This window comes from Agelaius phoeniceus, chromosome 1 (assembly GCF_051311805.1).
Source record: "Agelaius phoeniceus isolate bAgePho1 chromosome 1, bAgePho1.hap1, whole genome shotgun sequence".
Lineage (NCBI taxonomy): Eukaryota > Metazoa > Chordata > Aves > Passeriformes > Icteridae > Agelaius > Agelaius phoeniceus.
Window position 1 is genome coordinate 129,736,460 of NC_135265.1, and position 24,148 is coordinate 129,760,607.

At 40.0% G+C, this 24,148-nt stretch overlaps 1 protein-coding gene across 44 annotated transcripts in view; it reads right to left on the reverse strand.

Moving 5' to 3' along the window:
- Nucleotides 1–21,335, reverse strand: part of RIMS2 (regulating synaptic membrane exocytosis 2) — a 445,801-nt gene extending 424,466 nt beyond the window's left edge. For all 44 annotated transcript variants that reach the window (XM_054627864.2, XM_077187200.1, XM_077187269.1 and 41 more), the window contains exon 1: nt 20,964–21,335. In XM_054627864.2, coding sequence (XP_054483839.1) covers nt 20,964–21,133 — 170 coding nt within the window. In that variant the 5' untranslated portion in view covers nt 21,134–21,335. The remainder of the gene's footprint in view (nt 1–20,963) is intronic.
- Nucleotides 21,336–24,148: the final 2,813 nt, after the last annotated feature.

Consider the following 24,148-nt stretch of genomic DNA (forward strand, 5'->3'; position numbering starts at 1 on the left):
ATCTCCCAAATGCCATATCTGATGCTGAATTCCTTGTCATTTTAGGAGTGCCAAACACTTCTCCTCCTGCCTTCCCTCCTGCCATCTCCCAAATGCCATATCTGATGCTGAATTCCTCGTCATTTTAGGAGTGGAGTAAGAGCTGCACTAGACAAAACCTACCTGTATCATAAAAAGCTCTTACAAGGAATAAGCACAACAGGGGGAAGAAAAAAATCAATATGAGAAAGAAAACAAGTGCTAACAAATTCTTTTGAAGTCAAAATAGACATACCCATCTACTCAATCCCTAAATATTACGAATCAAATAAAATCTTGTGTTTATCCTATTTAAAAAGTACACAAGGAATTTTTGTTCCTATTTTAACCAGACAGACTTAGAAAAATAATATATATTGAAATTGAGTGTTAGCCCATAAAAGAAATTGACAAATACATGGAAACTTCCAAGGCTCACTGATGAGATGAGAAAGGAGTAATACTTTGTCACAGATCACTTCTTTAATCACTTCAAATGAAACCTGAGGAATTGATAGAAGCTGAGATTTCTCCTTTCCTTGCCCTTTTTTTCTTTATTTTTTTCTGTTTTATTTCCTCCAATGTTATATCACCTTTATTTCTGAACCAAGGAAATTTATGACAGCAAGCTAAATTCATCTATCATAAATGTCCTTGCAACAAATTTCCTGACATATAATAACATTTTTTTCCTGGAATGTAAAAGGAAAGAACAGGTCAAATAAACCCCACCTAATAGTATTCAACAGCAAAACTGTTGAAACAAGAATAAATGTCATTATTTGCTCTTAGATTACAGCCAGAGGCAGAGAAAGCTGATTGCTTCATTACAATGGACAGATTAGATTATTAAGAATGAAATGATTATCAAGTGCGCTATCATAGAGTTAAACTGGATTCCTCATTTCTCCTGGTGGCACAGTTGTACTGATGGCAAAATAGTGTTTTTAAGACCATAAGTATCCAGGAGGCTGAACTTGCTGTTTTCAAATGAGAACAATGTCACTTTTTTTCATGCTTTAATCATTTTCTATGTAGAGTATTTCAACTTTTCCTAAAAAATATGAGAAAACATAACTTGTATAAAATTCAGAAACCTCCATGTCCAACAAGAAACAAGAACAACCTGAGAGAACCACATCACCACACACTACAGTTAAAAACATGACTGCAGGGCAAGCTACAGGTTTTGCTGCAATAGATAGAATACTGCTATATTACATGGCTAATGGATACTACAATGCCATGAACCCTGCAGGTAATAGAATTTAGGAGGGGACTGAAGGTAAACCTAAACAAATCCTTTATGATGCATCAGGACTCAGATATCCTCACCTCTGTGATCAGCTATTTTTTATAGTATACTATAACTGTCACAGAGAGGCTTCCTTTTTGTGGAACCAAGACACAGGAAGCCTGGAGAGACTTGATAGACACTTTAATTTGGTGCTATTATGGAGTAATACCTCAAAGTTGAGTTGCATATCTGAATCCAGAGAACATGGAAGATGTACCATGCTGCAGGTACTGGGAAATGTGTTCTGAGAAGCTCTTGGATTCTCAGTACTCAGTAGAGAATAGTATTCTACCTGAAACACAAGTTTCTCAACTTTATTTGCAACGACTAGACTTCCCAGTGAAAACTTTTGCAATAATAACATCCTTCCTCAAGGACAGAAAATAAAAGAAGCAGAAAGAGAGAGACAAAGATGAGCACACTAAGATATGAGTCTCGTGGATGATGCGCTTTTGCTCTATTTTTACCAAAAGCCCAGAGAAAGGAACAAAACCTACTTGTGCTGCTTCAGGGGCAACATTTGTTCAAGGCAGTAAAAATGTATTTTGGGAGTGCAAAAGGATAATCTAAGTCAGATTTGTTCTTGCTTCTAATCACCTCCTTCTTTGTGAGAGTGTAGACAATTACGAAACTTGTTAACAAATGTTAAGGTCAATTCCCTCTCCACTTTTGTCCAGGAAACACCCACATAACAGCTGGAGATGGAAAGTAGCAGTACTCAAAAAAACTTTGCATTCCTCTTCAGTACAGGCAGAAACAGGATTAGGTGATTTCACTGTACCTTCAGCATTTTGGTGTCATTCTTACAAGCACCTTGACTCAATCTATCCACCCTCCAAAGAACGTAGACCAATCTGCACTAATCAAAACTGGAAAAAACAGATTGTTAAAATAAAGAAACATGGGGAAACAAAACTAGGGTAGAAATGTAGACTACAATTTCCTTTAAGTGTATCTGACAGATTGAGAAAGCACAAGTAGGTTGTAGCAAAGCAAGGAAGTGAATAAGCAAATGAACAGAAACTGATAGGAACCAGGCTCGCGCATTTTGACTGGCACGGCTGTCTGTCAGAAGCAAATTAAAAACAGTACTTCAGTTGGAAATGGTGCAGCTGACAGCACAAAAAAAGCTTCAACTATCAGATGCCAGCTCTTAGAAATAACATTAAATAAATTGGCCCTTTTAGGATATTGTTACTTTGATGCTTACTTGACAAAACTGGATAAATTTATCAGGACAGCAGTTAATTTTGTTAGCACTCATTTCTTTGGTAAGAGAAATATAGGGATTTTCCACCAAAAAGAGCTAATAGAAAGCTGTAGGTAAAAAGATTATTCTAGGCAATACAACAGCTATATTTACATATTTTCTACTACAGATAAAATAGTGTTAAGACATTTTAAAAGGCAAAGCAAAAAACTTTGGATCAGAAAGATTTTCTTAATGAGACCCCAAAGGATACTGAGTAGCTATTGTTTATTTTTCAAAAATAGCTGTAGTTTTTTATTAAAATTGTGTGTACAAACATACAGAGGATATTTCAGATTTTTAGTAATAGTCAAGTGCATTCATAACTTCTATTTTGCACTTTATTATTGAAATAACTTTCTTTTAGCTTTAATCAGAAATGTTCTTCAAATATTTTTTTATTTCCAGAAACATTTGTATAAAAATTGATTCATGTAACTCAAATAGTGTGCGTGCTCTTAAAGGTGAGCTAACTGTAGAGAGACAACAAGAACCACCAAAAGCCCTACTGTCCTCCCTTTATCTGCTGTAAACAAACAAAAACCTAAAGCTGTATCTACATAAAAGCTGATGTCATAAGTGAAAATATCAATTTGCAATTTCCTTCAGCTCCTTCACTTTCTATTACTGTAAGCAGAATACTTGCTACACATGTGATTATTCTTGAACTTTAACCCAAAGCTTTATCATGTTTGTGAAACACACACTAATTTCAGTTTATTAAATTCTGAACCTTTATACTGTGTGTATTGCACAAATTAATGTTACACAAAAATATCCAGAGGTAGCAGAGTAGTCAAAGATGTATGAGATTAATCAAGTAATTAAGTTTAAAAAAAATAAAGGAGCATGCTCTAGAACCAACAGTGAAAACCACTGAGTGCTGATACTACAAGGCTAAGATCTTCACCTTTTACAGGTACAGTGGATAGCTGGATGAATTTCAACAGTTATAATGGATAACTGTAATTTTACTCTTGCTAGGCTATTTCTGGACTAGGTGGCTCAATTTTCATTTTATCTATTTTATATTTATCATACAAATATTTACATATAAATATATAAATTTATATAATAAAATTATATTATCATATGAATATTCACATATTTTATCTATTTATCTACATTCGGTGAAACACTAGATATTATGATGTTTATCCACTTCTTAGAAGGGAAAATAATATCAATCTTAACAGAAATTACCAGAAAACAGGTTACTGTTTAAGAAAAATAAAGACATCTGCAGAATATTAGGAGTCAACCTACAATCCATGCTTTCACTACATGCACCTCCTGCTCCAGCAATGGTAACAGTAAATGTTAATTTACTGCTAACAGGAAACTTCAAAGCCTGTACAGTGAATATGAAAATGAAATAAGTATCCTTTTTATCAAGTAAGAAGGCAAAAAATCTTACAAAACCAAAGAATACAATTCCAATGTGACAGACTGTGTTTTCATTTGTTTCAAGATTTCACCAGGATGGGCACTACACCTCACTTCAGATTTCTGTTCTCTTCACTCTTCCTCGGGCAGCAAAGACAGTTCAGGAAGTACAAATTCATGGCTTAAATTCTACAGGGCTGGAGCAAGGTGGTCTGCAGTCTCTCACTCCCGCCTGGCCCTTATAGGTTTTGACATAAATGATGAAAATGATGGGTGTAATTACTTTTCTTTCACAATAAGATTAAATCAGAAGTGATCTAATGAGATTAGTAGACTTCTAACAGAATAAAAGAATTCAAGTTAAACCAAAATTCAGCTCTATTGTTTCATTATGGAAACAAAATTTTCAGGAAAGCAAAACAAGAAAGCCCTGAAGTGTTTTATTTGCCAGTGAGAGGGTCTAAACCAAATATTTTCTTACAAGCTTCACTATGTCTCTAGAAAATTAGTTGGAGGAAGTGAACAACTTTAAATAAGTGTATTAAAATACAAAGAACTGGCAGACTTAAATGGTCATCTCCCAGAATTCTTTTACATACAAAATGGATTTTAAATGAAAAAATTTGGAAATCCTATCTTGTATAACTTAAATTAAAGTAAAATAAAAATATTAAACTAGAATTTACTTGATTTAAAACTTATTTGTAGCATTGGAAGAAATATATAACTTCTTCTGTAGAAAAAATTCTTGTTAAACATGTACACGTCTTTCACAGTATCTTTCATTTTTCAGAATAATCCCATTATCATCTCAGGTAGATCTCTATAGATGTTCTATTCTCGTTTTCTAGAGAGAGAAACATCTAATATAAGTGCTCTTTCTTTACATATAACATTAGGAGGAAAGACCTTTTGGTATTTCACTTTACACTAACACAGACATTCTAGGCACCAGTACTACAAACCAGTAATGGAGTCACCGTACAGTCAGACACTGGAAATTTTTAACCAGCCACTGAAACAGTCCAAATATTAACCTGTGAGAAGGTAAAAGCTCACTATATCCTCCAGAAATGTGTGTCTGACATTGATAGGAAGAAGTTCAAAACAAAATTGTAATAAAATTACTGGCTTCTGAATGAATATGACTTTTTTTAAATGCATAATTTATTCAGATTTGGGGGCAGCATATCTTTCCAGAAGAGTGGGCTTTGATTATGAAAGGAGGACCATCACAGTCATTTGGGGATATTACACATGTTAACATATTACAATATTGCTTTTGTAGTAATTTTTACCAGGACTCTAGAGGGGAGACATAAGAAAGGGGACAGCTGTTTTATTTTTCAATACAATGCAGATCAAAAATGAAAGTTCCAGCAATCCAAGAGAAAAAAAATTCTAACCAATAGTAGAATGTAGGTCCTTATGAATACTGGGCTAATATTAGCAACCAAGTAGTACAAAATATGTGAATATTTAATATTCCTACATAATAGTCCTAGTCCTGATAGATTCATTTCTCTTCTGAAAGAATGAAATGTCCTTCTAAATATAGCATTGCTTAAAAATAAGAATGCTAGGTAGGCATTCAGAAAATTGCTACTAGCATGGCAATATTTTTAATTGCTACATTTCTCAGACATTTTTTTAAATTCAATTAAGCCAATGAGGCTACATCTCAAATGCACAAGTAAGTCTGCAAGCCTGCAACTTAGGAGAATCAATTACTTTTATTGCGATTATAAAAAAAATAAATGCTTTGATGCAAGGTTTATCTTTTTATTATGTGTCGGCATAGACAGAATGATAAGTTCACACTTTGTATTTCTCTATGTAATCTTAAAAACATTCAGTAGTTAATGAATTCATGGCCCTAGCATATTGAAAGTCAATCATAATTTTTGTAATCCACAAGATCTCTATTTAAAATTATGTTTCAGAAACAGATTAAATTAGAACAAAAACTATTTCTGTGTCCTGTTTTTAAAAATATTGATGTAGCCTATATTTCAAGTAAATTGCAAACAAACTTAGAGCCAAAGCAATCACACAGTTTAAATGATCAGAAGATCTTCCCCTACATAATCTGAAATACTAGGGGTGAAGCAGCTCTCCCATTTTACACCACAAAAAGACTGTCCAGTCACCTGTGAAAATACAAGTGTGCATGTGTGCAGCAATTACAACTATGGCCTTTGCTACATATCTTTCATTATTTATGTCTCAGATGGCATTGGAAAATGCAACAGCTCATTCACTTAACCTGAGTCATCTGAGGTATTTTATCTCGCCTTTTTGTCTTTTTCCTATGAGCTGAACTAACTTATGTCTGAAAATCAGAGCTTTAAAAGGGTTAAAGAAGAAAACCTGCTGTTTAATATGGAGATACAAAACCTAGTTCTATCTAAAGTAACAACACTAATGACTTTCCAACTCCAGTTATTCAGCAGAAAAATTTTAGGAGCATTTTGTTTTCTTCACCAAAAATTTTTTCAACACTAATTTTGGTGGCATTGATTCACAGATCTTAAACAGCAACTTCAAAATCAAAACTTAGTTTGTACATGTTTGTCCACTGGTTTTCTCAATGGCAGCAACATAACCAGTCTTTGCACACTGTGGAAATAGTGGTGGAATAATTTCATTGCTCTCAGAGACTCCAAAAGAACTGGAGCTAATCTCTCTCAGCCCCTCAGCTGTGCTAGCTCAGGATTTTGCAGGACTGTATAGTAAATCAGATGAGTTCCTTTCTGTAGCTTAAGAAGATGCTCTGCCAAAGTAATGAAGGGGGAAAAAATTTTTTCATTAGTTTAACCTCCCTGAAATAGTTTCACTAGACAGCTCAACAGATACTTGCACCAGGGCCATGATGGTGTCATGGAGGCAGGAAGGAGCAGCTGGGCTGGCAATGGAGCTGCGGGTGCTGCACTGACAGCACAGAATTGCCTGGGGCTCTGGAGCTGAATTTAGCCTCTCAGATCTGCCTTCTAGAGAAGCCTCTCTTTTTCATACTGTATTGATTCCACAGGGACCCAGGAAGAGTAGTATCATCTATGCTCAAGTTAGACTTTGCAAATAAATTTGCTAAATAAATATTGTGGTGGATTAACCTTGGATGGCTGCCAGACACCCAACAAGCTATTCTTTCATTCCCCTTCCTCAGCAGGACAGGGCACAGAATAGGATGGAAAAGCTCATAGGTCAAGATAAAGACAGAGAGACCACTCACCAGTTACCAGACTCCAATTTTGGAAGATTAATTAAAGTTATTGTCACTTAATTACAGGGTAGGACAGTGAAAATAAAAAATCTAATAGCAGTTTCCCCCCTTCCTCTTCCTTCTTTTCAGGCTCAGCTTCACTTATGAATCTTCTACCTCCACACTTGGAGCAGTGCAGGCGGAGGGAGCGGGGGCATTGTGGTCAGTTGAGTGCTCTTCATCTCTGTGACTCCTTTTTCCTCATACTTGTCCCCTGCTCCAACATGGGGTCCTTCCCATGGGATACAGTCCTTACTGAACTGCTCCAACATGGTCCTTCTCACAGCCTACAGTTCTTCAAGAACTGCTCCAGGTCTCTTCCACGGGGCACAGTCCTTCAGGAATATCTGCTCCAACATGGGGCCCCTGGAGAATCAGAAGTCTTGCCCAAAAACCTACTTCAGTGTGGGTGCCTCTCTCCACAGGCTGCAGTACCTGCCAGGAGCCTGCTTCAGAGTGGGCTCTCCATGAGGTCCCAGCCTCATACAAGGTCCCCCACAGGCTACAGGGGCACATCTGCCTCACCATGATCTTGACCATGGGCTGCAGGGCAATCTCTGCTCTGGTGCCTGGAAGCACCTCCTGCCTCTCCTTCCTCACTGTCTTTGGCACCTTCAGGGCTGTTTCTCCTATATTTTTCTCATCCCCTCTCTCTCACAGCTGTTGCACAGGATTTTTTATCTTCTCTTACATTATCCACAGAGTTAATGTATGACTGTCCAGCAGTGTCACTAATGGACAATACAGCCAGTGGCAGATCCATTTTGGAGCTGGCAGGAACCAGTTTTTTCTGACATGAGGGCAGGTCTTGGTGTCTTCTGCAACCCCTGCAGCTTCACCCCAACATCTGGACATGTCAATGCAGCACGAATACTTCCTCCACACCAGAAGTGATACCATTTTTAGTTATTAATCTAGTGAGTTACACGCTTCCATATAAGTTTCTATAAGTTTTGTAAGTTTCCATTTATTATAGCAATATAAAGTTAATTATTAATTAAAAGGCAAAGAATAGTTGGGTTGGTGAGCATCAGTTCAATAACTCCTTTCCTTCCTTTGATTCACATACTGAGAAAATTTTTGAAGAAAATCTTTATATTAAACTGAAACTAAGGGTAGAATATGTTTTGGCAATGTAATTACAAAAGCTATTATGCAGATGTTCAAACAGTCCCTAAAAAGATATTAACAATGCCCAAACATACCAAGCAGTAGAAAGGGACTTTAGAATTTAAACCTCCTTCCACATCCTAATACCATTCAGGAACTAAATAAAATTTACTTATGTCCAAAATAGAAGATTTTTAATGGCAATTTCCCTCTTTTAACACAAACCAACATCTTTCTTTTGGGCAGCTTTACTGAAAATCCAGCAGTTTCAATGGCAGGAAAGAGCTGTTTTAAAATAGGTCATCATGTTTAGTCTTATTCATGTTAGGACCAGCAGTCCCTTTGAAATACAAATTTTTTGTGGATTACTATAATAAAACGCTCCTAAGCCCTTATCAAAGAAAAACCTTGTGGCTATGAAGAGTGACAAAACATGTTACCAATTCTAAACTGCTCTTTCTTATTTAACCTAAAAATAAAATTAGGAGCATATCATTAATTATTTTAATAATAACAAGAAAAAATAAACATCAGTGCTTTTACTTATTATAATGACCACATGATCAATACCTATTGAATTATTACTTAGTTTCCATAGTGAAACTCTAGATTCGGTGAATGATTTTTGATTATTAAGGTTTTATTAGGAAAAATTATAAATCTAAACAAAGGCACTATTTTAACCCATATTCCTTTTAATAAACAAACTTCTTACTTGTAACTAACTGGTCTTACTTAATTAAGCAATAGTTATTTATATCTGAGACATTAAGTTAGGACACAGTGTTATCATTGACTAATTCTATCCTTTTTATCACTTTTCTTTGTGCAGAAGAAATATGATTGTTCATACTAAAAGTTAAAAATGTAACTAAATGTTTATTCTGTCTTTCTCCAAACAAAACCTTCTTCTATACATGAGAATATCTGTGTGATAGAAAGCTTGGGAATACATTACTCAGACCAAATTTTAGACAAGAACACTCCACAAATTCTGCAGAAGACAAGCTCATGTAAACTCTACAAAGTAGCTAAAAACACTTATCTTCCACCTTGTCTAAATAAATTCAGAATACATAAATGTACATTAGTGCTCAGCTATAGCACATGAAATTTCATTCAGCTTTGGCCACCTGCATTTTCAGATATCAAGCAGACAGAATTCAAGGCTTTCAAATAACAAGTACTTTCTCTGTACTCTACCCTGAAAGCACCTTTTCTTGGCCCAGTGCCTTCAGAGCATCCTCTACAGCAATTTTTCTGATGAACCATAAACAGGGCAGGAAAAAAATAGATTTGGATTTTTTATACATATTTTTGGAAGCTACAGTTTTTAAAGAGAAATATGGATACTAGGTAAAAATACAGTTTTCTTTCAATCATATTGGGATTTTGCTTAACTTTAAAATCTGGTGGAATCTTTGGTAAAGTTCCACAAAGAAATTAGAATTACTGCTTCACTTGAAATGTCTTCTGATGTAATATGTATTAGCATGGAAGTAATATCAACACTTCAGAAATATTTACCATTCACTTAAACTTAGCCCATCAGACTTACTACTTATATGTAAATCAGATTATCATCAAGATATCAACAGGCATAACTTTACTACCAATCCAAAAAGCTAATACATTAATAAAAACCAGAACAAGCTGCTTCATTCTATCCATAGAATAAAATTAAGTTCTTAATTTTAAATAGTTTATAGTGTTTGCTATGTTACTTCATCACTTCATTACTGCAATGTTACAAGTAGTTTGAAAAAATATGATATTTTCCTGAAGCATTTTAACTTTAGTAAAAAATATGTGTTCGATAAAAGCATAATCCTCATTCTTCTAGAAGTGACAGTGATGTTATTTTTCTAGCTGTTGGATAATACATAGTTCAGCTGTCATTTACTGTGAAGCAGTCGGTTACACAGAATGAAATGAATCATAATCACAATGACTAGCCAAATTAATGAAAGCATGCTGAATCAAAACTCATGCTCCCAAACTGTCTTAGGGCCTGATTCAGCAAAAATATGTTTGATTTAAATACCATACAGCATATTCCATAGATACCTGTTTATCAAGATTTTCAAAGCAAGTAAATGCTGAATTCAGAATGCATAGCAGGACAACAGTGTGCTTTTAACACCCTACCATCAAAAGAGACCTATCAGCTTGTAAATACACAGTAGCTAAACAAATCCCATTAAAACAATACATAGCAAAAGAGAGGTGGTGTGTGACTTAAGGAAAGAAGCTGTCAAACTTTATAGAGTTTATAGAGCTTTCTTTGGGTCTTAATGTTACATTGTTTTAATCCTACAAGTAGTAGACAAATCCAGTTTGTGACTTCCCATCTAGCAATCTGACTAGCTTAATCTATGAGATTCTACCTTAAAATATCTGTTAGTCATTCTTATTGGGGAATGGCATTGGAAGGTTTTCTTTGCAATGCTCTTTTGATGATGGGCATGCTTAATCCCACATGCTGGAAAGATTTTATATTCCAAGGTCTTCTTTTAGATCTCATTCTTCAAAGGCTTTCTGAATTCAGTACATAAAATATACCAAATCCTAATAATAACCAGGGACTAGAAGGGAAGCATACTCAGGTTCCCAGCAGAGAGTCTCAAATAGTAAAGTTATGGATAAATGAGCATATCCTAATTAATAATTGATAGAAATATAAGCAAAATATGCAGATTCAAAAACAGCTTCTAGGGAACCATAAACATCAGTGTCAGCTGGCAGTGTCCATGGCATTCTTACAAGACCAAATATATAATGAAGAGTTACTCTCAAAGGCAGAACTCTGCAAGGCAGACTCAACTTACCTAGCTCCAGAAGTCTGTGAGATAGACCTCTACATCTGACATATTCACTCTATCTTATTTTTAAGTCCACAGCCAGAAATAGGCTCTGCAATTCATCTGGCCCATTTGAAATGTCTAATTTAAGATAAGATGGATCACATCCTAAAGGCACCTCTTTATTTCCATTTGCTTCAAATTGAACCTAAGTGATTTCAGAAATGGATGTCTTCCTCTGTAGGTATTCAGATCTTGTCAGAAGAATCCCAAAGAATTTCTGGGCTCAAATAGTGTAATTCAAGCTTTAAACGATGTAGTGTGGAAATTAAAAAGATACCAAAACTGAGGAAATTATGTTAATTAGCCAAACAGTTCTATGCATGCTGAAGTTAAAGAAGTCTGATTTTGTGGGGACTCACACCTCATGATGGATTTATGTTGATGCCAGTGTTGGTTCTCCCCTGTAAGAACTCCTCGGTATGTAGAATGGTGTGAGTAGACTTTTTCAATCAGGAGTATGGACAATCACTTCCATTACCCATCTTCTTATCTTCATTGAACCCCTAATAATTATGTATTTTTGGGACCTCAAATTTTTGTCAAATTTTTTGTAAGTCAACCAACATCTTGCACCTACTGAATAAATATGGCAGCAGATGCAACTGTTTCCCTTAAAATAATATAGCATTTGTGTATTTCCAAGTTGGTGAAAGACCTCCTTTATCAGGAAGAGATTTGAACACAGCTCTCGCTTCCCAAATGAACCAGTTATGGGTTCTGGAAAAGTTTATTCTGCATCCTAACAATGAAGGTATACAAGCGTGCAGTCAGGAATGAGAATGGACAGGCAAGAGGAAGTCAAATATCTCTATGATTAGGATACTCTCTCTCCAGAGGCAAGTCCTCATTCCTGCTCCAAGGGCTGTTGTGCATTTTATTTAAGCAAATTGAATGCAAAATTCATAAGAGGCATCTGATATAGACAGAATACAACTCAATGGCACTAAAGACAAACACTGCATAGCTGAGGTAATCAAATTCAAAATACAAAATGAGAAATTACTGATTCAACAAGAGCTCTGCAGAAAAGCATGGTGAAAGGATAGTAGATCACAAGCTGACCATGAATCCATAAGTGCTGTCCCACAACAAAAACCCCAAACACATGTGACATTGTCTATACAAGGAAAGAGTTCCATGCAAGACAGTTTTATCATCATGCTCTCCCCATACTTTTGGAATATGTGTCTGGGTTTGGACACTGTATTAAAAAAAAAAATCAGTCAAAAAGTATATATAAAGACTATCAGCAAGAATGGTCAGAATTCTAGAAAATATGACTTGTTGAATCCACAGAAAGGAGTGATGAAAATACACAGGAGGAGATATTACCACATTTATGAAATACATAAAAGGTTGCTGCAAACCGAAAAATAACAGACTGCATTGCACTTCCATTGTGGACAGAGCAAGCAGCAAATGTCAGGAAAGAGATTTAGGTTTAACAGTAGGGGGGAAATTCTAGTGATAAGGATAAGGACTTTGAGTAACTGAGACAAATTATCTAGGGAATTCAAGAAATCTCCATCCCTGGTTGAGTAGGTAGTGTAGTCATTCTTCTCACACCTTTCAAGAGTAATCTATCATTTGAAAAATGTAAAATTTTCATACTGTATACAAGAGCTTTACCCTAAGATCTGCTTGGCCCACTCTTCACTTTCTGCTACATAGGCAACACAGCACTTGCAGAGATGATTAGCTTGAATTCAGTGCATTGTCTGCTATGTGCCCTTGCCTCGGCCAGAAAAGCTATTTATTTCACTGGTTAGGTGGGGTCTCACAATTGCTAATCACTACTTTATATAAATAAGTGTCAGAAACTTCTGTCTTGAGAGCCGGTCATGCCTTGAGGCAAAGGATGAACTGCATGACCTGTTGAGGTCACAACCAGCTATGTTTTCTATTATTCCATGTGTTCTCTGGGCTTTAAACAGCTTTAAAATCACTTCTTCTCACTCATCCTTTCTGTGATCAGAAAAATGTATAAATGCACCAAGAGTTAGATAAACACTATATGGAAAAGGATTTCTTGATAGCACACTGGAGTACACATTTCTGAAAAGTCATACAAAAGATGGTTGTAAACCATTTTCCAAAACAGGCTAACTTCTTCTAACTCACAATTTTATTTAAAGGTGAAAAAATTTTATGTCCTTCATATGCTTAAGATAGTACACATTCTAAAGTAAGTCAGCCCTCAAAAATACACAGAACCAAAATGCCACGTTATATTGAATACCTAGTAATGTTATGACCTGTTAAATAGTCTGAGAACAAATACAATATCATATTTGCTATAAGAAATGATTCACCTTAAAAATATTAATGTCAAATAAAGAATAGGTCATCAGGTAGTATTTAAGCAACCTCATATGAGATTTAAGAAGAAAAAACCAGCCCCATAGAGACAGTAAACAAAGAAAATAATGGGCTTTATGTGTTGTTTAAAGTTTAAAGATTTTTCTTATGAATTTTCAAAATAGAAGCACTCAGACTTGTTTGAAACACGAGTTCAACTCTTGCTAACTCCTGCTAGAACAAACTCACTATATTTTTAATAAAAAGGATATCTCACTATATTTTTAATAAAAAGTTTAAAGTTTAAATCAAAGATATTCTTTATGGCCTCACATCAAAACTTAGAAACTCCTAAAGATACAGATACATAAAATCAACTATTATGACTATTACTTTTCCTCTATCAAAATGCGTGAGTTTGATTTCTTTATCAAAATGCAACTGAGATCACTCTGCAAGCATGTACTGTGATGACAGCCGATACTTAAATTCAAGACTATAAAAATACTGTCTTCCACTTTCAATGACAGAAACCAGCAGAAATTGCTTTGAACTCTTACTATCCAAAAATTACATGCATTTACTTCTTATATGCTCTGCTATTCCCCTATACAATCTCTTTCTGTTTGTCACATTAACTCTTACAGTCTCAGTCCTTACTGACATCTTCACAGCTTCAAGACCATAGCTTGGAAAAACTACATAAGGACACAGCCACCACATGATATCATGCAGAGGCAGCTGTTGAGCACAGCACTGATTTTGCAATTGAATTCAGTGCACTGTCCGCTATGTGCCCTTGCCTCGGCCAGGAAAGGTATTTATTTCACTGGTTACATGGGGTCTCACAATTGAAAATCACTACTTTATACAAATAAGTGTCAGAAACTTCTGTCTTGAGAGCTGGTCATGACAACTTTTGGACCACCAGAAGTACAAATAGCTCCTGAGATGGAGTTGTTGGAGTTTACTGAGTTTACAAATGCACCACCAGATTTGGTGTAAACTGTTTTTATTAATAAACTATAACAAACCCTCAACAGAGTTCCTTTAAGGGTGTAACAGCTCCTCCTGTTACACCATGTAGTCCTGCAAAAGAGTCTAAATTCAGTAAGCATTGAAAACAATATAGGTTAATATGAACTTCAGATTTATAATATGAATAACTTTGTCTGAACAATGACTGCCTTTGAATGCCATTTGTAGACAACTAGTATCTCAAGAGATTCAAAACAAAGACTTGGCCACTCCTAGAGAGATGAGGTTTTCTAAGGTAAATTGTAGCCAATAACCTTGATATAGTAAAACATATTATTGAAACAGCCCTTGTGATCTAAACTTAACTTAAAAAATCATCCTCACCTCAAAGCTCATTGTTAATGTATAATGTCTGTTGCAGTAAAACAGGAATAGATGAGACCATAATGTGTTCACTTAATGTGTTCTTGGGATTTTATCTCCCCAGGTTTCTGTCAAAATGCATCATCAGTGAATACATTGGGGGAAAAGGGAAGATCATACCAAAATAATCCTTCTTGGAAAAAGATGGTCTAATGGTCTTAGAAACTACCCTAGCATTCTGACTGACTGTAAATATGATAACAAACTTGAAGGAAGCCACTAAAGCAAAAGGGTGAGGGGTGGCATTAAGCTGAAGAAAATCCCATTCCACTGGCTTAAAATTGCAAGTTCAAACTACCAGTTTACTTTTTCCTCCTTATTATGGAACTTTGAATATGTTGCAAGTATTTTAAAACTTCACTGGCAGGGTAAAACCACATTTTACACCAGTTCTGCAGTAACCAATAACTTCTGTGTGTTTTGACACTTACAATATATACACTAATTAGCCATTGTTTCAATGGAAAAATCAATTATTTGACATTCTCAGTTATTTAAATGTTACCCAGCTCAGAGATGCATGCAGACAAAATCCAGAACGGACCATTCAGTCTCCTAACCTCACCTCCAGAGACCACTGCATTTCACCCAGTCACTGCTTTCTAGGATACAATCCCAGCACCTTAAAATTATGATCTTCACTCCTCTCTTTCAGATGTAAAATTAAATGGTTTTTTCTCTTTTTTTTTTCAAAGAAGTGCAGAAAGATATTTATTTGACAAGACTGCAGAAAGCACATACTATCTGGTGTTGAATGTCTATTTTGGGGTTCTTTTTTAACTAAATCCTGTATCTGTTAGACTATTTCTCAGCCCCGTATGATGTCAAGCCTTTCTACATCCAACCAATCTTACTTGTACTTCCTGAATGTGGGAATGTCAGCACTATTGCAGTCTTCTAAAACTTTACTCAACATAACAATTATCAAGCCAAATAATTAGTGTAACTGGTGCTCTGTATAATCTCCAAATATATTCTGCTTAGTCACTAGGAGCAAGTACTGCTTCAATCATTTGTAGACAGTGTCTAAAAGTGAGTTAGGTTCTTTAGAGAACAATTGTAAACACTGAGTCTTCTTGAAGAGCTAATGGTACAAGCCATAACAAGCGGACAAGTATTATCTACAGTATAAAATCTGTCATCAGTCTAAGCATGTGATAAGAGTGAAGAGCAAGGAACAATGACAACTTTGAGAGAGGCCCAAAAAGCAGTACAAATTATTAAAACAAAAGAAAGGGGAGACTATAAAGAATATTACAAGGGAGCAGAATGAGGTGGTTGGAAGGGAAGAGGACCTGGCAGGGCATGAAAGAGGGCAAGTATCCTCCTCAGCTATATATATATGTATATTTGTGTAACTTCCACTATCACTTATTTTATACTGCATAAAGTTATTACTTTTAATGTCACTTGGACCATATTTGATTTTATAAAACAGAGAAACAAGAGCAAAATTATGAGTGGTGTAGCAATGAACCATTCTAATCAGCACTCCAAATTCAGACAAAATGCGGTGCAAAATTATGGGAGCATAACATAACTAACATTGCCTGAAGTCCTAGTTTACTTTTTAGTCAAAAGCAAATCTTTTTGCCTTTTACTCTGGAAACTTTAGGAATTCCTATACATATCTCCATTTTCCAAAAGCAAAATCAATAATCACCACCTATATCTTCTTTCCAGCCCTGAAATCCAAATCCAAAACATACAATACTTTTAAGACAGTGTAAATCAGAGCTGATTATTTATAAAGTAAGATAATTATTTATAAAATAGTACAATAGCTTTGTGAGTCTGATATTTACACTTCTGTGAGTCATGGCCATCGACTTATTGCTTCCTCTTCCCCAGGTGAGCATCCTGCCCCACACCTCACCCACTCACAGTGTCATACAGAGCTCACAAAGCCCAGCTTCCTTGGTTTTGTTTGTCAGAGGTTTTGTTTCATTCAGTGTTGCTACCCCATTTTTATCACATCTGTGCAATCACCGTCACAGTAACTGAGCCTGCAGTCAGTTGTGCCTTCCTAAAGTTCACTCTGGACTTGACAGTGGTGGTTCACAGAGAGCCACCATCCTCTAGCTAGCCCACTGTTTCCACCTTCCTTAGGTAAATCAGCTGACAAAGCCACACACTTCTTTTAAAAGAAATCTTTTACAAGGACCTCATGGTAAACCTGTAATGCTTTGCAAATATATGAAAAGTTGGATGATTTCATTAAAAATATTTTTCTTGGGAAAATTTGTCTACTACTGAGCCAGACTCTTGTGAAAAGTTGAAATACATGTATTTTCAGAGCTATGAGTTTGACTTTATGAGGAGAGCACTTTATCTTTAGAATACTTGTGATATTTCAAGTAGGAAAGTGTAGATGCACATCACACAGGCTGAAACAGAAGTCTTAATAAATAATGGCAGCATCCTAACATCTATTTTTATTCCTGTGTGCATTCTCTCAACGCAGTTCTTTGATACAGAAACGAAGTACAAATTAAAAGTAAAAAAGCACAAGACTGATCCCATAAGTCAGTCTGTATGGAGGAAATGTGCTGTCTAAAATCTGTTAAAAAGCTTACACACACAAAACTGGATTTTATAAGGGGAAGGATGTGCATAATTTAAAGGAAAAGTGATCATCAAAAATTCTATCCTCTATCCAAGACAGTAAAATATCCACAAAGAAAAAGTTGAAAATATGTAAATATTCTTTAAACAGCAAAGACTTACACCCAGAGTACAGACATAAATTCATTCTGTCACGCATTATGCATATTAAATATTATGCAAAATATATATTCAATAACCTTGTCAAAAAGACAACTTCTTAGCCCATAACACTCAAAATGCACTCCAAGGGTCCCAAAAATTCAAGAAGAGAGACAGCCAAAGCAGCAGAATTTGCCACCCATCCTTTTTAAAGCAGAAGCTCCACCTCAGGAACACAGTGCACAACTGTAGCTCAGCGTATTTCACAGACCAAACCAGGCCAAAGGACAGAGCAAATCTGGAAAGCTTCTGCTTTCCATGCCATCATGTTCCATCAAATCCTGGCAAGAATTCATGCTGACCCGATCACTATTAGTTGCTACAGATTACAACTCAATACCATCTGTATTCCCTTCCCCAAAAAGAGTAAAACAGGCATAAGGAGAAATTATGTATCTATTTTAAATCCACACATCTTTACCCCAGGGAGTGAAAGGAAAAGAATAAATAGTCCACATTACAGATGTGAGTCACACTACTTAATGCTCTTTTGGAAAATGCTCAAATACCACAGTGATGGGAACAGCATAAGAATTTGAAAAACACAAGATAGAAACAGAATGGAGAAAGGAAGTAGAGCCCAGGGAGAAGCCATTCATGCTGACAGTCAATCACCATAAATGATTTAAAAATAAATAGAGGGAATACATGCTTGCTGCTTTCTTCAACATTTGAACAGTTCTTGTGTTAATATCTCTAAATGTCAACTCTTGTTTTCAGCATTTTTTTAATCCTGCTATATGTCTCCACGGAATGAAATGACACAATTTTATTGCTGAGGCAAAAATACCTTCCACTTCAAAAGAAGCTTGCCTTCGAGGAGAATTACACTTGAACAAAGACTGCAGGATTTAGCTCTATATTTATCTCTATGCAATAACAGTAGTTCATTCATATAAACATGGGAGGGTTTTTTTATTCTTTCTCAGAAGGAAAATATCTCTAAAGAGAATTAAACTCAGTAATATCTACATAAGGATGCTGGTATGACTGGTGGAGGGTTGTGCTTGATAAATCTGTAGATATTTTTAGAATAAACATGTACCTGATGGTTCAAGGAGACACTTCATTTTAAGAAAAATGAAACTGATGAGTTATTCATCTGACACCAGCTCACTTCTCACTACCCTCTAAAATACTGTGCGCCATCTATTCAAATTCCATTGACAACAGCATTTTCCTGATAGCACTGCTTTAGGCTATCCTTTATGTATAAACTTTACACCTTACCATCTCCCTCACAGCTTACACAGAACTCAAGAGGACACTTTTAGTGAGACATAATGAGAAACTAAACCCTACATAAATTTTATCCTTAGATATGATCAAGACCTTTTATTTGCCCATTGTCAGCTTCCAAGATTCTCACTATTACAAATGAAAACAATTCTGCTTCATTTCTTAAGTTAGTTTTACCTTACCATTACTTGAGAACAGTTTATTCTTCATTTGCAAGCTTAACCATTCAAGCTCATCCTGGTATTGTACTGATGTTTTACTTCATATTTGATCATAAATATTACTCTCCACAGCAAAAGTTGACAGGAGCCTTCTTTAAAACTTTAATGTTATTATTATATATTTAATAAAAATAAATTCAACCTTAATTCCTTGAATTCCTGCAGCTTCCAACTTGAACTTCCATTTTTATGAATGATTTTTAAGAGTGCAAAAATTTTAGACGAAAATTTGCATTTATTTTGGTATATCACGCAACTTAATAAAATAGTCTAAATGGTTTCAAAATAAAGTATTCCAATAGCAAACAAACTGTAGAGCAAGAGACTAAGATGTGGTGACAAAAGAAGGTATGGTACTTTATTTCCAGTGCTCACATTACACTGTCGTGCTTCAGAATGTTCATTCAACAAAAACCTTTTTAAACAGATTTTGAAATGTTTTTAGGAGATCTCCTCAACATTTAGGAGCTGTCACACAAAGTATATTTGAAGTTTTTGGTATGATGCAGTGAATCTTGGAAACAGACTTCCAAAGTCAGCAACTAAAGCCCAGAAGACAGCTTCCAGGTGCTGAGTGTGAAAGACCAGCTGCAATTAACATGTCCAAGACACAACGCTAATTTTGGTACAAAAAAAAACCCACTTAGAGCTTAGAGCTTCAGCTTCACCACACTCATCAAAGTCACATCCACGACAGCAGTAGCTTTGCTTATTTTTAAACCACTAGAAGTCAGCGTGATTACTCCATCACTAAGGGAGAACAGTTTTCTCGACTTTACTCAGTGTCTGCCAGCCGACTGAGAAGGGCGTGACCCACGCCGTGCACGGCAGCGGGACCCCCGGGCCTGCAAGGAGATCGGTGTCACCCCGGGAACGGGGCACGGTGCACGGGGAAACTCGCGCTTCCCGGGCCCCGCGCTCCTGCCCGGACACTCCCGGTGCTGAACGGGGCGGCCGAGGACAGCTCCCGGTGCTGAGCTGGGCCGGGCGGCTGTGGACAGCTCCCGGTGCTGAACGGGGCCGGGGGACTGTGGACAGCTCCCGGTGCTGAGCTGGGCCGGGCGGCTGTGGACAGCTCCCGGTGCTGAGCTGGGCCGGGTGGCTGTGGACAGCTCCCGGTGCTGAGCTGGGCCGGGGGACTGTGGACAGCTAGCTCCAAATGCTGAGCCGGGTCTCTCCGGACAGCTGCCGGTGCCGGTGCCGGTGCCGGTGCCGGTGCCGGTGCTGGGGCCGGGGCCGCCCCCACGCCCGCGCCGGGCAGGCGGAAGGCGTCCCGCTTTCCCCGGCGCCGGGGCTCACGCTTGGAAAGAGCAGCGGGGCGGGGGCGGGCGGCAGACACGTTGTCGGGGGAAGATGGCGGCTGTGGCAAACCCACCCAGCCAGGCGGCCGGAGCCCAGGCCCCGGCGGTGCCGCTCCGCCCGGCAGGGCCGCCGCCGCCAGCACGGAGCCCGCCGCGCCCCCGGCACCGGGCCCGATGCTGCCGGTCCGCCCCCTTCGGCGGCGCCGACCGCCGCCCCGACCCACCCGCGTCCTCCCGATGGAACACGCCGGGTGAGGACGGCACCTGTGCGGCCATGTTGGGCGCCCGGTTCCCGCCGGCGCCGGAGCGTGCGGAGCCGGAGCCGCCCCGCGGAGCTCGACTAAGGCAGGCGCCGAGCGCTGCCGCGTCCCTGGCCGCCCCCGCGGGTCCCTCCCGCCGTGCCCCACACTCGCCCGGCGCCGAGCACCCCTGCCCGACCCCGGCCGCCCGACTCCTCTCTCCCGCCCTGGCCGTGCGGCCCCCGGGGCCAGAGGAGAGACTTTCGCGGCCCCGGGCCCGGGAGGACGAGAAAGGGATGCGCCCGCCCTTACTTGAGCACGGATTGCTCCTTCTCCTCTTCCTTCTTCTGGCGGTCCATGACGGCCAGGATGATCTTCCGCTCTTCCTCCGTGAGGTGGCTGAGGTCCGGCATCTCGGGCTGCGGGGCCGGAGGAGGCTGAGGAGCGGCGGGGCCGCTCCGGGGCCCGGCGGGAGCCGACATGTTTGGTAGGAGCTGCCGCCGCCGCTACGAGAAGCGCTGCCCGAACTCCAGCAGCACCAGCGGGAGCGGCCGGCGCCGGGAGAAGCACATACAAATCAATACCCTGTAATCAACCGGCAGCCTAATGACGGCCCCGCCGGGGAGGGGCGGGGTGCCCGGCAGCCCCGACCTCGCACCCACCCGCCGGGCCGCCGGCGGCAGCGGGAGGACGGGGACGGAGGGGCCCCGGGGGGCGAGCAGGGGGAGCGGGGAGGGGAGAGGGCAGCAGAGGAAGGGCCGGGGGCGGGGTGGGGAGGGAGAGGGGAGAGGGCAGGATTAGCCGCGGGAGCGCTGTGGTTTGGGTGCGAGCGAGATTATCCCAACCCCGAGCTCCAGGCAGGGAGAGGGGGGACGGAGCGAGCGTCGGGGGGTCAGGAGACGGGGGCAGCGACTGCCGCCGTACGAGAGCGGAGCCCCGGCGCCCCGAGGCGCGCAGCGGGGAAAGCCCCAGCGGGCGAGCGCCAGTCCCGGCCGCCGGCCGCGGCTCATAATTCCTCGCCGCCGTCCATGGAAGGGGCCGCGGGGCGCCGCGCTCGCCTCCCGCCGCCGCCGCCTCCCGCCGCTCTTCTGCCGGACCGCGCCGCTTCCTGCCGCCGCCTCGCTTGGCTGGTGCCCTCTCGGCTGCGGGATGGAGTCCGCCTAACCCATGGCATGGCGGAGAGCCGGAGTCACGGGAGGGGGCTCCGCATCGCCCCGCTGCCTCCCTCTCCTGAGCCGAGCGGCGCGGGGCGATGCGGGGCCCGGCTGCCGCCCCTAGCGGCGCCGCGCGGGCTGGCGGCGGGGGGCGGCGGGCGGCAGCTGCCCTTATTTATTTATTTATCCCCGCACAAAAAATGGACGCGATAAAAATCACGCGAGGAAGGACAAGGAGGAGCCAAGGCGCCGGCGACGCGCTGGGAGGACCGAGCCCGGCGGCCGCGGGGGGGCAAGGGGGAGGGCGGGGAGACGCTGCCCCTGCCGCCGCTCCCGCATCTCCCGCCGCTCCCGCTGCCCCTGCCGCCCGCAGGGCGGCCGGAGAGGGGCACCCGCTCGGCCGGGCCGGTCCCCAAACGCAGCCCTAGGGAGAAGGATCTGGCGGGGGGGAGCGCCGGCCCCGGGAGGAGGAAATGGAGGCAGAGGGAAAGGCGAGGGCGAGCCGCCCGGGAGGCCAGCAGAGCACCCATATCCCTGTCCCCTCGTAGGCCCCACGGCACGGTCCGCAGATCGGTCAGAGAACCGCAGAGCACCATCAAGGGAGACGCGGGGTGTGCGCCGGACCGGCCTCCGGTTCCCCCGAGCCGGGAACCGCATCGCTGTTCAGCCGTGCGAATCCAGCCCAACAGACCTGCTGCTCCACGATCGCCCACATAAGGTCCTGCTGGAGTGTCCTTCACCCCACGCAAGGCGTGAAATCTACCCCAGCCTCTGTCTGGACAGATTCCTCTAACCCAGAAGAGCAAGAATGTGACACCCATTAGAGAAGATTGGAGAAGAAAGTCCTCCTCCCACATGGGCACCAGGTAGTGGTGAAATAAACCTCTCAAAACTCTTTTGCTACCTATAAATCCCCCACCTGAGTAGTCATTTTGTTGCAAGAAATAATTTCTGGGAAAAGCATCCTACACTACCCAAAATGCCATTCAGACCAAATAAATGGGAAATACCCTATCCAAGAATGCCAAAGAAACAATTCAATCCAAATCTGTATGTTTTTACTCTGTAAGAGACAAGAGTTCTTCTTGCTGTTTTCTCACTTGATGAGACATAACATCAGTGCTGGATAACATGGAAGTGTATACAGCAATAATAAAGTGATTTTAAAAGGTTTCATTTCAGCAGTTTGAAATCTCATCCCAGATCATATAGTCTTGGAGCTGGTGTTGTTATCTGCCATGACATCAATTTATAACCACATGCAAAGACATGGGGGAAAAAGTAATGTTCCAGAACCTATTGTGGTCCTCATTAGCTGTATTTCCATGGAGAATAAACTCTAGGATGTGGGTCCACAAACTAAAGAGTTCTGCCTGCATGTGAAAACACCATTCCTTTGTGGAAACAAATTCTAGAGGAACAGATTGTTGGAAGGACAGGGGAGGTTTGCTGTGGTAAAGCAGGTCTTAAAATAATCTCTACCTATCATCAGGCACATAATTTCATTGAATTTTAATTTTTTCTGAGAAATGTCACTGGCATCCTTAGCTAAAGGAGACCATTCCATTTCTTGATGTAAACTTTTTATAGTAGACCCTATGGTAAAAACCATAAACCATTGTGTAAGACACTGAGCATATTATATTTAAGCAGATATCCTTGTAAAATAAACTGTGTAATTTTTCATTCAGTCCTGAAAACATTCTGCTCCTCCAGTTCACATCACCTTCACCTTTCAGACTGGATTCCAGCCAGCTGGCTCTCACCGAATTCCTGGTTTCTTCCAGGCACTAGATAAATCTGGCATCAAAATCAAAAAGAAGAGGAAATTTAGAACCATGTGTCATCAGATTCCCAAATATAGTACATTCTTTATCAATCTATGAATGTTGAATGGAAGAATTAACTGTAGAGAAGCCTTTGGAAAATACATTTTATCCCAGGGAAGTGAAGAACAAGAGAAATCAGTCAATCACTTCTAAGAACGATTACAAAGAACCAGACCAATTGAAAGTAGTCACTCCTGTCAGGTTACACAGTTGGTTCAAGAATATTTCATGCCATGCCTCAACCATTCAGGCTGTAGTTTTGGTTGCAAGACATCACTACGGTTTTTTGTGCATTGCCTCATTCAGCTGAGATTCCTTCCAATGGATATTTACCTTTGAACTCTCTGGATTTACAGTGCCTGCTTCTTTTCAATGTGCCTGTGATATTTCATCCACAAATGACAAATACTTGCTCTCAGCATTACTGTAGAATTTCAAGAGCTTTCTTTTCTCCTTGGTATTTGCCTTGTTTCCACTAAATCCCCTGCCATTACTGTAAACAAACAAATACAGG